General features: G+C 37.8%; 1 protein-coding gene across 1 annotated transcript in view; it reads left to right on the plus strand.

Annotated features, from left to right (window-relative positions):
• Nucleotides 1-12,013, plus strand: part of LOC102172692 (phosphatidylinositol phosphatase PTPRQ) — a 244,157-nt gene that overhangs the window by 58,781 nt on the left and 173,363 nt on the right. The window contains exon 18 of the mRNA XM_018047601.1: nucleotides 9,333-9,453. Within this exon, the coding sequence (XP_017903090.1) occupies nucleotides 9,333-9,453 (121 nt within the window). The remainder of the gene's footprint in view (nucleotides 1-9,332; nucleotides 9,454-12,013) is intronic.

Consider the following 12,013-nt stretch of genomic DNA (forward strand, 5'->3'; position numbering starts at 1 on the left):
CTTCTCTGAATGTTTGATAGAATTCTCCTGTTAAGCCATCTAGTCCTGGGCTTGTGATTTTTCAGAGATTTTGGATCACAGCTTCAATTTCAGTGCTTGTGATTGGGTTGTTCATAATTTCTTCTTCTTGGTTCAGTCTTGGAATATTGAACTTTTCTAAGGATCTACCCATTTCCTCTAGGTTATCCATTTTATTGCCTTATAGGTGTTCATAATAGTCTCTTATAATCCTTTGTATTTCTGCATTGTCTGTTGTAACCTCTTCTTTTTCATTTCTAATTTTGTTGATTCTTCTCTCTTTTTTCTTGATGAGTCTGGCTAGAGGTTTGTCAATTTTGTTTATCTTCTCAAAGAACCAGCTTTTATTTTTATTTATCTTTACTATTGTTTCTTTCATTTCATTTCATTTCTGCTCATAAATAAATTTATCTTTCCTTCTATTAATTTTTTTTGTTCTTCTTTTTCCTGTTGTTTTAGCTGTAAAGTTAGGTTGTCTGCCCAATGTTTTTCTTGTTTCTTGAGGTGGGATTGTCTTGCTATAAACTTCCTGCTTAGAACTGCTTTTGCTGCATCCCTTAGGTTTTGAGTTGTTATGTTTTCATCATTATTTATTTCTAGAAATTTTTTAATTTCCTTTTTGATCTCTTCAGTAACCTCTTGGTGATTATGTGTTGAAATATGTTATTTAATCTCCATGTGTTTGTGTTTTTTACACTTTTTTTCTTATAATTGATATCTAGTCTCATAGCATTGTGTTTGGAGAAGATACTTGATACAATTTCAATTTTCTTAAATTTACTGAGGTTTGATTTGTGACCCAAGATGTGGTCTATCCTGGGGAATGTTCCCTGTGCACTTAAGAAGAAGGTGTATTCTTCTGCATTTGGATGGAATGTCCTGAAGATATCAGTGAGATCCATCTCATCAAATGTATCATTTACGATGTGTTTCCTTATTAATTCTCTGTTTTGATGATCTGTCCATTGGTGTGAGTGGGGTGTTAAAGTCTCCTACTATCACTGTGTTGCTGTCAGTTTCTCCTTTTATGTCTGTCAGAGTTTGTCTTATGTATTGAGGTGCTCCTATGTTGGGTGCATAGATATTTAGAATTGTTATGTCTTCCTCTTGGATTGATCCCTTGATCATTATGTAGTGTCCTTCCTTATCTCTCGTAATACTCTTTATTTTAAGATCTATTTTGTCTGATATGAGGATTGCTACTCCAGCTTTCTTTTGCTTCCCATTTGTATGAAATATATTTTTCCATCCGCTCACTTTCAGTCTCTATGTGTCTTTAGGTCTGAAGTGGGTTTCTTGTAGACAGTTCATATATATGGGTCTTGTTTTTGTATCCATTCAGCTAGTCTGTGTCTTTTTGTTGGAGCATTAATCCATTTACATTTAAAGTAATTATTGATATATATGTTCCTATTGCCATTTTCTTAATTGTTTGGAGTTGATTTTGTAGATATTTTTCCTTCTCTTGTACTTCTTGACTATATAAGTTCCTTTAACATTTGTTGTAAAGCTGGTTTGGTGGTAGTGAATTCTCTTGCTTGTCTGAAAAGCTTTTTATATTTCCATCAATTTTGAATGAGATTCTTGCTGGGTAGATTTTTCCCTTTCAGTACTTTAAATGTATCCTGCCATTCCCTTCTGGCCTGCAGAGTTTCTGCTGAAAGATCAGCTGTTAAGCATATGGGGTTTCCCTTATATGTTACTTGTTGCTTCTCCCTTGCTGATTTTAATATTCTTTCTTTGTATTTAGTGTTTGTTAGTTTGGTTAGTATGTGTCTTGGCGTGTTTCTCCTTGGGTTTATCCTGTATGGGACTCTGTGCCTCTTGGACTTGAGTGACTATTTCTTTTTCCATATTGAGGAAACTTTCAACTATAATCTCTTCAAAATTTTTCCATATCCTTCTGGAACCCCTGTAGTTTAAATGTTGGTGCATTTGATATTGTCCCAGAGTTCTCTGGACTATCTTCAGTTCTTTTCATTCTTTTTACTTTGTCCTGCTCTTTAGAAGTTATTTCCAACATTTTATCTTCCAGTTCATGGATTCTTTCTTCTGCTTCAGATATTCTGCTATTGATTCCTTCTAGAGTATTTTTAATTTCAGTCATTGTGTTGTTTGTCTCTGTATGTTTATTCTTTAATTCTTCTTCTTATTAATTGATTCTTGCATTTTCCACATTTTGTTTTCAAAGTTTTTTATCATCTTAATATAATTATTCTGAATTCTTTTTCAGGTAGTTTGTCTATTTCCTCTTTATTTGGACTTCTGTGTTTCTAGTTTGTTCCTTCATTTGTATAGTATTTCTCTGCCTTTTCATTTTTTTTTTTAACTTTTTGTATTTGAGGTCTCTTTTTCCCAGTCTTCAAGGTTGAATTCTTTCTTCCTTTGGTTTCTGCCCTCGGGTGGTTTGTGTAGGGTGAAATTTGTGCTGAGTTTTTGTTTGTTTGTTTTTCCTCTGATGGGCAAGGCTGAGTGAGGTGATAATCCTGTCTCCTAATGATTGGGTTTGTATTTTTGTTTTGTTTGTCCTTTAGATGAGGTGCCCTGCACAGGGTGCTACTGGTGGTTGGGTGATGCCGGGTCTTGTATTCAAGTGGTTTCCTCTGTGTGAGTTCTCACTATTTGATACTCCCTACAGTTAATTCTCTGGTAGCCTAGGGTCTTGGAGTCAGTACTCCCACTCCAAAGGCTTAGGACTTGATCTCTGGTCAGGAACAAAGATTCCACAAGTGGTTTGTTATGGCATTAAGTGAGATTAAAACAAATATCCAAAAATGAGAAACCAAAGTGAACCCCAGGAAAATGGCAGTTACAAAATCAGCCAAATAATACTTAAAACAATGGAATATATACCTATACATATGAACCCAAGTCAAATAGTAGATTGACCCAGTGAACACAGGAAATCAAAAATTATATTTACCTGTTAAGAACAAAACTAACTAAAGCACGAACTGGAAAACAAAACTAAAGCAAGGTGCCAAGTGGGGAATAAAGCAATGAAAACAAAACTAACAAATATGTTGAGAGGAAAGGAAAGAAAGAAAAGAAAGAATAGACATGCAAAGTTAAACAGAAGTAGATGGAGATTTATATACATTAAAGATTAACTGCAAGGGGAAAAGAGCAGTAGGGAAGGCAAACAAAGGAACAAATGTTGAAAAAATAATAATGTTTAAAAAATTGAAAATTAAAATTATAAAGAAAAAAAAGGAAGAAGAAAGAAAAAAGAAAAAAATATTCCATAGAACTGCAAAAGTCCAATGTAGAGGCAGAGGTTTATAACAACAATAAAAAGTGTGACTGAATATACACATATACATATATACCCATAAGCAAAATCAAAACAGTCCAACAAAAATGAAGTATAATAGATTGACCTGGCGAACAAAGGCAAGCAAAAGTTATATCTACCAGAATAAAACTAACTAAAGCACAAACTGGAAAACAAGACTAAAGCAAGGTGCCAATTGAGGAATAAAGCAATGAAAATAAAACTGACAAATATGTTAAGAGGAAAAGAAAGAAAGAACAGATATGAAAAGTTAAATAGATAGAGATAAAGATTTATATACATTAAAGATTAACTGCAAGGGGAAAAGAACAGTAGGAAAAGCAAACAAAGGAATAAATGTAGAAAAATATAATAAGTTTAAAAAATTAAAAAAGAGAAAAATTCCATAGAACTACAAAAGCCCAATGTAGGGGCAGAGGTTTATAACAACTAAAAAAATGTGACTGAGAAGAAAAAAAAAAAAAAAAAAGCTCAAAAGCTTAATTAGATTTCATATTGCCAATAAAATCAACAACTACAACAGAGTGGAGGAAAAAAAAAAAAGAAGTTCCAAAAGAATCTACAGAAGAAGTCAAAACATAAGAATAATAAATGTTTTTCTTGAGTCCCTGCTGTCAGAGTCCTTTCCCTCGCTGGGAGTCACAGCCCATCTCACCTCCCTAGGATGCCCTCCAACACTGTGCTGAACTCTGGACCTGCTGTGGGGGCAGCTCAGATTCTAATCTGGTCCGACTTCTGTGTGTTCTTGCCTCCAATGTCCACAGCTGTCAGAGCTAGGGCGTTTTCTTTTGTTGGAGCTCTCAATGACCTTTTATATATTCCATAGACACATAGTCTGCCAGTGGACCATGTGGATTTAATCTGCAGCTTGTACAGATGCTGGGAAGGTTTTGGGTCTTCTTCCTTAGACACATTGCCCTTGGGTTTCAATTGTGCTTTTATTTCCACCTCTGCGTGTGGGTCGTCCACTGGGGTTTGCTCCTGTGGCTGCCCTGGATGGCTTAGGTTTGCCCCTGTGAGGGCCAGGCATGAGGTGGTGCAGCTGCTTGGATCACTGGGGCCTTGGCAGCACCAGGTACTCAGTGGGGTTGGCGGCTAGGGCAGCAGGAAATACAGTGCTCTAGAAGGGTATGGTGACCAGTATTGGCCAGTACGCTCCAGTATTCTTGCCTGGAGAGCCCCCTCTCTGATAGAGGAGCCTGGCAGGCCACAGCCTACCAGGGTCGCAAAGAGTTGGACATGAATGAAGCAATGCTGTGTGCATAGAGGCAAGACTGCTTTTTGCCTGTGGCAGCTTTGCCCAAGTGAGAGTTGAGTGTGAAGGTGGTGCAGCTGCTTGGCTTGCAGGGACCCAGGTGATGCCAAGTGTGCAGGTGCACAAACTGCCTCTGCTGCAGGAGTTACAGCCCTGTCAGCGTCTTTCTTCAAGCTTCTTGTAGCTGGTGATCAGAAGGCCTCTTTGGTCGGTGTTTCTCCGTACCCCACCTGTTCAGGCACTTGGAGGGCTCCCTTGCCTGGGTCTTTCTCTGTTGTTAGGCGCGTCCAGCACATAGAAGGGCCCCTCTGGCTGGGGTCCTGCTCTGTAGATCAGTGCATCAGTCACTTGAAGGGGCACACTGGCTGGGGTCCTACTCCGTAGTTCAGTGCATCAGGCGTTTGATGGGCCAGGCTCTCTATTGTTCAGCTGCTGATGCTGTTGTGTGGGGGGAGAGAGGCCATGGAGACGGCTCCACCCCCTGCATGTGACTCAGCAGTATCGCCTTGCTTCCATGGCTGCCTGGCTTTCCTCCACAGACATTTCCCACCACAATCTTCTCCCTCACATCCCCTCGATCCATCTCTCTGCAGTCAACAGCCGCCCTCTTCCTGAGATTGCTCCACAGTCCCTAATAGACTCCAGCTCCCAGCCGCTGTGCTTTCCAGGAGACCAGCATTCCTATAAGGGGTGTATGGCTGCCGCAGATCAGCTGTTTCACTCTCAGCCGTAAATGTTTCTCCTCTGACTCTGACGGTTGTCCCGCTGTGGGGACTGGACCCTGGCTTCAGTTCCCCCACCGGCCGAGAGCAGGTCCAATCCTACTAACACGCCTGTTTTTCCCCCTAGTTCCTTCACCCTACCAAGTTTTGCGTGGTTCTATATGTTATTTTCCACTGGTCAGGTACTCCTGTCCGCTCTCAGCTGGCGTTCTACATGGACTTCTGTGTCTGACGGTGTGTTCCTGATGTATCCATGGAGAGAGATGTACTCCACATCCACCTGCTCCTCTGCCATCTTGTTCTCTCCTTAAGTTGCTTTCTAATCTGTTGCTTTTAAAAGCAAAAACATCCCGGGAGAACAGAGCTCATAACCTTTATCCTGTGCCAGGTATGTTACATACGTGTGTCATTTCATGCTCAGGGCAACCTTTACAGAGTCCAAGCCCGTTCTGCTCACTACACAATAAGTCAATGAATCCGAGACAAGGTGTTGGGATCAGGAAGGGCCTGCAGCATTTTACATGTTATTAAGATTAGCTTGCTAATGAGTTCAGGCAATTTACCGGATTTCTCTCCATAATTTGCCAAGATGCTATTCCTGAATGTTGATAGCCTTCATTTTCAACTTTTAAGCTCACCTTTCTTCACTTGAATAAAATCAACTTTACTACTGAGACCACTTTACAATGCTACTTCACAAAGCTGTAGACATATTATCATGCTAAAAAGAAAGTTACTTTTGAGAGATGCATTTTGGATTTGGATTTGCCTTTTATGTTTTTTACATTGTATATTTTGAGAATATTCTTCTTCTGCAAAAGTCAGTCCCATTGCCAGGAGGAGTAGTTCTGGATGTAACATGTGTTTGTAGAGTACCTTTTTTCACCCTCTCAAGCTTTCCCCATCTACCCATTGAATTGTGCTTTGTGGATGTTCAGATTACAGTCATTCACCCGGCGCCCCAGTTTCTGTGTTTTCTGATGGGTTAGTCTTCCTTAGTCATTGCCTCTGCTTCCTTTGCTTGTTTCTTCAGCAGAACTTACCTGTCCAAATTTTCATTTTTTCATAGTTAGATTTTTCTTGCTCTCAAAGTGAAAATTTACCAAATAAATGAATTTTCCCCATGGGACAGTGGTTAAAGACAGCTAGGGTAGAAGGTTAGATTGTCTTCTTAGATAATGTCTCAGAAAGATGTACTAGATTATTTTAGCAATGCTCTATAGATATAGTACCCACTTCTTAATTTCTAATCTAATTAAATAGCCCATGTAGTAAGAGTTTGAGGTTGTTTATGAAGGAAGCTAGACCAGTAGACAACATATGTTATTATTTTGAGCAGTCAGAGTTTATTACTGCTTACATCAATAGTTTCAAATTATACCTGGGCTGTTCAAAATACAAAGTCATGGTAAACATCCATCTAAGTCCTTGGCTCAGTCATTGACATAATTGCTAACAAACAGGGTAAAGAACAAAACCCCCTTATAGCAAAATTACAGCAAACCTAGAATGGATAAAGGCCTCAGAAGTTTGGCTTATTGTTGGGTATTAGGAACTCCTTATCTTCTTTAGAAGAGATCTAATTTGACAAATGTGTAGACAAATAATTTTTATAATTATAATTACTGGTATAAGTGTTCATCATCACACAAAAAAAGAATTTTAGCTGTTCTGAGGTGTCCAGGAAAATGTAGCAGATTAAGTGATGTTTAAGCTCTGACCTGAAGCAAGGGATTCCCTGGTGGCTCAGATGGTAAAGCATCTGCCTGCAATGTGGAAGACCCTGGTTCAATCCCCGGGTCGGGAAGATCCCCTGGAGAAGGAAATGGCACCCCACTCCAGTACTCTTGCCTAGAAAATTCCATGGATAGAGGAGCCTGGTGGGCTACAGTCCATGGGGTCGCAAAGAGTTGGACAGGACTGAGCAACTTCGCCTTCGCCTGAAGCAAGATGAGTAGAGGGAGGGTTAGGGATAGGAATGATCATGCCTAGCAGAGAAAGTAAAAGCCTTATGAAGACCCTTCTTATCTATACTCATATCTCTGTCGTGATGAGTTGGATAGATTGCAAAAGACATTGCATTTATTTATTCTAATTTTTCCAATTTCACTTTTTAAAATCACATTTCTGAAATGAAAATGAAAGTCACTCAGTTGTGTCCAACTCTCCATGGTATTCTCCAGACCAGAATACTGATCTGGGTAGCCATTCCCTTCTCCAGGGGATCTTCCTAACCCAGGGATTGAACCCAGGTCTCCCTCATTGCAGGCAGATTCTTTACCAGTTGAGCCACAAGGGAAGCCCAAGAATACTGGAGTGGATAGCCTATCCCTTCTCCAGCAGATCTTCCCGACCCAGGAACTGAACTGGGGTCTTCTGCATTACAGGCGGATTATCAACTGAGCTATTCCTGAAGAATGTAAAAGTAATGTTGACAAATGTTAAAATTTTACAAAGTTAAAACTTTGTCTGATATAGTAGATATGCAGTATTTTACTTAAAAAGGCATGTTAATCACTTTTTTTAGTAATAAAAAGTTTGAAATAAAAAGAAACTACTCAAGAATATATTGAAGATTAAGTATAAAACACCAAGAACTGATATTCCATGTAAACATCTTAAAGCATAAAGCATATTATCAAAGACAAATGCTTAGTTACAACATACAGTATTCTGTATCAGTGCTAGTTTTGATTAAAATTCTTTTTTTCCAATAACAAACAAAAGTTTTACAGTGATATTTAGAAAAATATTACAGTTTTTTGTTTTAACAAATGATAGAATTACCTCAGTTAGAGGTAATTCATATATTGGGAAACAAACACCTCCATGTGATATATGGATTCTGTGATAATCAGGTTTGATAGCATTTTTATTGTGGTGCCAGCAAGAATACCAACTGAAAATATAAATACAGCTGCTACTGTTATTTTGTGAAACTTATTTTATAAAGCTTTTCTCTGCTCAATAAACTCTTTTTGGAAAAATTGTTATTATCAAAATAATGAAAACACACATGTATGCGTACCCCTACACTATAGTTGGGGTAGTCAGAAGGAAAATATAATTCAAGCAGCATCTTCAAATTACTGGAAAAAAGTGATCTGTACAATACTAATCTATAAATTAAAACTGTTTAAAGAACTCTGAACTAATTCTCAGAATTTCTACTAGGTGTGACTTCAGTTTCCATGTATAACTGAAACAGTGATCAAAATTGTAGTAATTTATACCCCTTTACATGCAAAAAATGTTAATATTTTAAAACATCACTCTGCTATTATGTAGCAACTATGTAATGGCATTCTAAATGTTTTATCTAAGTTGAAATATATACTTGATAATTAGTTCACAGTAATTTTTTAGTGTTTAAGGTATTTTTTAATGCAGAATGGCTGAAATATTTGAATCCTTACACTATTTTAGCACAATTAGAAATAGACCCTGAAATGTCTATATACTTGTTTATGTGCTACATTGGTACTTCCTTTGTTGACCATTCAATTTTGAAGATTGAGTGAACAGATTTTGATGCTGTTTTGCAGTTTAATGACTCAAATGAAATTGAGGAGTATTGTTTTCATTTGTGAGGTCAGTCAGTTGCTTCACAGTGCTACGCTTATCACTTTACCACTTCTTGGATGTGTGATTTTTTTTTTCCCCAATTCTTTTTACTGTTTGGGGAGCTCTTTTATTGTATATTTACTCACCCCAGTAGTTTTATTTTTATCAGAGGATGATAATTTACCAAGATATACTTGAATGGTAGGTGAATCACAGTGTCATAACCCTTGTTCTTTTTTTCTCATGAAATATTTTTTTCCATTGAATCACAGAAACAGATGTTCTAACACCACCATGCAAAATCTTTTATCATCTCATTTTGAAAGTAAACAGCCTCTCCAGCCCATGGAGAAAGGCCCTGTACCCAATTCATTTACCAGAAAGTTCAAAATAAAACTTTTGTGCATTTCTATTTTAGCTGCTGCTTATGTATGTTTAATAAAATATTAATACATTATCTTATATCCTAACTTTTCAGCTCCTGATTCTCCCCCACGAGACTTCTCTGTAAAACAGTTGTCTGGTGTCATGGTGAAGTTGTCATGGCAACCACCCCTGGAGCCAAATGGAATTATCCTCTATTACACAGTTTATGTCTGGTAAGAATTTTTTTCTTTTCTGGAAATAGTTCTGAGAACAAGTATTAAACTGTAACATAATAGGAATGCAGTTTTAAAATTTCAGATTGTGAAGCTACATTAGAAATCTGATTATTAATAGGCTAGTATATATGCTTTCATTAAGAAACAACTTTTCCCCATATTATGTGGAGGTCCAAGCATAGTCAAATAATGTGAATTTTGTAATCAAAACAAAATAAATGTATTATGTGTAATTACACTAGAATCCTGCTCGTCAGCATCATGGACTGCTCATGTGACTCCAACTATAACTATATGTGAAAAGCTTTCAGAATATTACTCCAATATTCTCTATGCCACTCTCCTTTTAAGTTTCCTTCAGCAGAATATTTTAAACTAAAATTTAACTCAAAGATATTTCTCCAGAACTCTACTATTTAAGGTCAATTGTCCATTGAAATGTAAGCAGTGTAGTTATTTTTTTTCTGATCACCTTTACCCTACTTGCCTATTTATGAGTCAGTTGTGAAAAAAGACATAATCCTATAATGCTTCTCATCAATTAACAACATGGTATTAATATATTGCTTCATGGAAACTCAATAGATTAGAAGCCCTACTTTGATCTATTATAAATCCTGGTAAAAGGATTCACAAGTGATATAACATATTTCCTAATGTGTTAAATATTTCAACTTTGAAAATGCAATTTATATAATGCTTTATGTAAACATTTCTTCTTTTATATTTCTTACTTGGAAGGTCCAGCATTGAGTGAAAGGCTAGGTATGATGATGTTTTTAAGAAGTCTACTCTTCTCTTTCCTAAATTAAGACTCCCCCCACCCCCAGTCCCTCTTTAAACCCTTTGCACACTGCCCCTTAGCACTACCCTTCCTGTATTCTTCATTGCCTGATTCCAATCCCTTTGCTTACTCTTTGGCAAAATTAGGAGTGGCATGAGGGATGATGATGGGAGGAGTAGCAGTGACACAGGCGACCATTCCCCTCTATCACCCTACTCCTTCATTGATCAGTTCAGGGTTTCATTTCTTCATTCAGTAATATTGATAGAGTAGCTATGTACCTGTGAACAAGACACACACAAGACCCCTGCCCTCAAGGAGCTTACATTCTAAAGAGATACTTGGATTATATACCCAGAAATAAACAAAAGAGAAGGAATCAGGGGAAAGAGGGTTACTTTTGATAGAAAGCTTCCAAAAGAATATATCCCCAAAGAAAAGGTCAAAAGAATAGATGGCCTTTACTTGTGATCTGAGCAAGAAGGAGCTTCTTGTCAGGTCAGGATCTGCAGGAGGAAGGAATATCAAGTGCATAGGGTCTGTAAGGAAATGCATTTGTTTTGAAAACCATAGAGAAGGTGAGTGTTGCCACAGATGGAGAGACAGAGGAGAGTTATACTGGAGAGTAGGAGGCTGGCAAAGGTCAGGAGCTACACCATCATAAGGATTTGGTTTTCATTTCAGTTGTAATGGGAATTATTAAAGCACAATTGTTAAAGCATTATTCAAGCACTTTGGGTACTTTATGCAGAAAGAATTGTACGGGGAAAAGTGCTAGCAGGGATATTAGGTAGGAGATTATTTTAGTAATCTGGGCTATAGATGATCCAGGGATGGAGGAGAGAAGTGGCAGCTTTTTATTACACTTAGGAAGAAAAGTTGCTTGGACCCAGTGATAGATTGATTGGCTATGGGAATAAAATGAAAGAGAAATCAATGGAATCAATGATGACTTATGGATTTTTGAATCAAAGGTAATACTCAGAGATTTATGACACTGTTTTGCTGAGTTAGAAAAAAAAATTGAAAGTGAAAAAAGTTAATGAGAATCAAGACTTTTCTGGTTGGGTTTCGGGTCCTACTCTGATAAACAGTATCATTACTCTGTATAGTGATCATGCTGTGTGAGTTCAACTCCCCAGTAGTACTTTTTTCTCTCTCCTTTCAGGGGGTGTCCCATTTCTGTCTCACTTCCTAAGAAGGATTGTAGGTATAGGAGAGACCACGAAAAGTAGGATGAGGGGATCTCAATTTTGGGATATCGTGACTTATCTCATTTGACTGTTGGGAACCATTCTGGGACTCCCTCCCCACCCCGCTGCCATCATAGCTTCCATTTTCAAGGTTTTTATTTTCTGTTTTAGCCTTGATCCAACCTCAGATTTATTCTAGTGCTCTGGATCTCTTAGCATGTCTGTCTCAAACCTCAGGTAGCTATATGCTCTGTTGTTTTCTCTGAACCAGTCTATAGTGTGCAGGACTGGAAGGTGGCTTCCGCACCGTTCCTTAGCTCCAGTGGTCTGCTGGAAGAGCCCTTAGATCTTACCGGACATAAGTAATAATCACTGAACCTAACTACTGAACTAGGCATAAGTAATGCCATACTGAAGACAGATTTTCTGAGAGGTTTACCATTTTCCTCTCCATCCTAAGAAGGAGAAGCTCTATGCTGGCACTTTCTTCACAAATTATTCATTTGTCTTCACCACCTACCCTCAACTTATCTTCCTTGGTGGCTCAGATAGTAAAGAATCTGCCTGCAATGCAGGAGAT

This window comes from Capra hircus, chromosome 5, assembly GCF_001704415.2.
Source record: "Capra hircus breed San Clemente chromosome 5, ASM170441v1, whole genome shotgun sequence".
Taxonomy (NCBI): domain Eukaryota; kingdom Metazoa; phylum Chordata; class Mammalia; order Artiodactyla; family Bovidae; genus Capra; species Capra hircus.